The 3,371-nt window shown below is 38.4% G+C and overlaps 1 protein-coding gene across 1 annotated transcript in view; it reads right to left on the bottom strand.

Annotated features, from left to right (window-relative positions):
• The window catches only part of LOC108667888 (protein Wnt-5a), a 33,459-nt gene that overhangs the window by 4,246 nt on the left and 25,842 nt on the right, over positions 1 to 3,371 (bottom strand). The window contains exons 5-7 of the mRNA XM_018154988.2: positions 2,695 to 2,806; positions 1,205 to 1,307; positions 170 to 337 (exon numbers count right to left, since the gene is read on the bottom strand). Coding sequence (XP_018010477.1) covers positions 170 to 337; positions 1,205 to 1,307; positions 2,695 to 2,806 — 383 coding nt within the window. The remainder of the gene's footprint in view (positions 1 to 169; positions 338 to 1,204; positions 1,308 to 2,694; positions 2,807 to 3,371) is intronic.

Raw genomic sequence — 3,371 nt, 5'->3', positions numbered from 1 at the left:
AGCGTTGGGCTTGCCACTCACCCACAGAGCCCACAGTAGCGTTGGGCTTGCCACTCACCCACAGAGCCCACAGTAGCGTTGGGCTTGCCACTCACCCACAGAGCCCACAGTAGCGTTGGGCTTGCCACTCACCCACAGAGCCCACAGTAGCGTTGGGCTTGCCACTCACCCACAGAGCCCACAGTAGCGTTGGGCTTGCAGTAGTTGGGTGACTCTGCCATGTAGATGATGTCCTCGGCGGTGGGGACGTTGAACTGCGCGTAGCGAACCTGCAGCTTCCCGCGCCTGTTGATCATCACCTCCGTGGCGCCGTCGTACTTCTCCTTCAGCAGGTCACCTGCCGTGAAGGTATCATTGCTGGTGATATGTGATGATATATCTTATTTTATAGGACGTAGGTACTTCTCCTTCAGCAGGTCACCTGGCGTGAAGGTATCATCGCTGATGATATGTGATGATATATCTTATTTTATAGGACGTACTTCTCCTTCAGCAGGTCACCTGGGGACGTGGCACTAGCGTCACCTTCACAGAAATGGTGATGATGTAGTGACAGATCTGATAATGATTTCTTCTGTTATGATATCTTCGTTAATGATAACCTCGGTAATATTTCCCTTGCAAGTCGCATCGAAATTGACAGAATGACAAAAAATGACGCATCGAAATCGCCATTATCATTGAAAAAATGATAATCGGCAGATCTATGATAAAAAATATGGTGATATCGAATAATCCATCGAACGAGAGGTTTAGTAACCAAAATGCATTAAGGTGATGGAATAATAGAAGCCTAAATACAATACGCAGAATATTACTGATAGTAATGATTCACTAGGAAATATTTTAGTTCATTAGTAAGTAATTTAGAAGTGTAACATATCATATAAAACAATTTAAAGGATATAATAGTGCATAGATACAACACTAAATCGATACAGAGCGACTCCTCTGAAAGGCTCAAAGGGTATAATATTATATAGAAAAATAATAATAATAATAATAAATAGAAAATAATAATAATAATAATATAGAGAAAATAGTGTTACTAATAATATTAGAGCACGGATCGACTCCTCTGAATGGAGCGAACTGCTGCCAGCAGGCAATAAAGGAACACGATAAGGTACCACATATAACTTCTGAAAGCTTATAATAGTACATATAATATAGTAAGTATTAATAATAGTATATAGAGACATACCGACTTCTCTGAAGGGCGCGAGCTGCTGCCAACAAGTGATGAGGGAGCACGACCCGGACACGCCGTGACACTTGCACGTGACGCGCGTCTTGCGGAACACCGCCTGATAAACACGTGTTTCATACATGCATCACACTTGATATACAGTGTTTCGTGTGTAGAAATAATACATGGTTAATTGTCAGTAATACCAGCAGCTATATAGCTCGTTTGCTGTGTAGTGTTAATATACATGTAACAATTTGAACAGCTCACACATAATCTTCACACTGCAATTAATATGTTTAGGATTAAATTGCAAATAGCAATGCACAATGAGTTTGATAATCAATAGAACAATTATTTTCTTACTGTAGTCTACGTACGAAACGAATCTTTTTGGGATATGCAAGAGCAAAGCAAACTTAATTGGGACATCACAACAATTATAATTCTTTTATTCAAGTGCATCATATTTTAATCATGAAAAATATCACAGTCCCAGTTTTTCAGAGAAATATGGGTAAGTGGGAAACTTTGCTTGTGCGATTCCCATGCAAACATAATGAAGGAAAGGTTGGCCCAATAGAAGTAAAAGCTTTAAAATCTTCAAATTTTTGTTTTGAGGTATGGTGAGGGGATAAATAAAATTGAAAATATTTTTGCAAAAATTATGCTAGACCTTGCAGTTTGGATTTAATGGGATTTATTTGATTGAAAAACATGCCTACGCGAAAACGATCAACGATAAATATTAAAAAATCGAACCCAGAGAAAGAAATTTGATGATGACAATCTGATCGAGCGAAAGAAACGTCGGCAATCTAAAAAGCAAAAACATATGTTAACTAAATAAGAAACTGTGCTTACAGGATGTTTAATGAATGTGATTAGCCGGCAACGGTTAGTTAGCAATAAATAACGCTGGCCAAGCATTGCCGCTTCATAATGCAGGAATTTCAACGCAGAAAAAGCAGTTATCCCCAATAATTGACTCTACGCTTCACTAACAATGGCTGTAATATTTAAGAGAAAACTAGCAATCATGACAATCATGGCGTGCATAATTTACCTTAAATAATTTACGTAAGGAAGCTTTATTGATTTTATTAATGTCTGGTTTGATACTTAATAATACGATAATTTTATGGAATTCAATTAACGATAGCTGACAGCATTTTATCGTTAATTGATTGATTATGTTAGCAGGGTTTTATCTAATAATTAATTAAATGATTATATTAGTAAGGAATTTATCTAATTTTGAGTTAATTACATATATGTTTGAAAGATTTATACTTTCTTTAATGGATTTATTATATTAGAAAAGAATTAATCTGATGATTAATCTACTCATTAAATTAGTAAGATTCTGATCTTTACATCAATGGATTGACCATATTATTAAAAGAACGATGATACATCATTAATGCATTAACCATATCATTGCAGGACTAATGAAGTATCATGAAGGCATGACTAATGTTAAAGTAATTAAGGTAATGACTCACCCTGCGTCCCGCCTCGTTGTTATGGAGGTTCATGAGTTGCTTGCCTTGCTCCATTGAGCCCCGGCGGTGGCGACGCTCACGCTCACGCACGTCCACGAAGCCCTGCGTGAACCTGCCGCACGAAACCATTGCATGCAATCACGCTGCGTGCAACATCACGAAACTAATAACATTCACGCACGTTCACGCAGCCCTTCGAGCGCACAACTATCATCTCGAGCAATGCTTGCAAAGGCACAAATCTCTGACACACAACATGGGGAATGTTTGATATACAGCAACGAGTTAGTTAGTTAGTTAGTGGCCGCATGTTTAATAGCACTTCAGCTATTTAGCTATCTCACACCGAGAGTCAAGATGAACATCACCAAAGAGGTGGAAGGTCTCAATTATCGAGAGTTTCTTAAATCAAAATATGCTCATCACCCACAAGGGCGAGAGGTCCCAATTGTCCAGCCCTCTGAAGCCGGCATGAAAGAAGCAACGTTAGCATCTCAAAGAAACGAAGTGACAAGGAGAGCTCATTAGACATAACAATACGGTTCACTAACTTGTATCACTCATTAGACATAACAATACGGTTCACTAACTTGTATCACTCATTAGACATAACAATACGGTTCACTAACTTGTATCACTCATTAGACATAACAATACGGTTCACTAACTTGTATCAC

Source organism: Hyalella azteca, unplaced genomic scaffold, assembly GCF_000764305.2.
Source record: "Hyalella azteca isolate HAZT.00-mixed unplaced genomic scaffold, Hazt_2.0.2 contig13914, whole genome shotgun sequence".
NCBI lineage: Eukaryota > Metazoa > Arthropoda > Malacostraca > Amphipoda > Hyalellidae > Hyalella > Hyalella azteca.
This window is presented reverse-complemented; position numbering and strand designations above follow the sequence as displayed.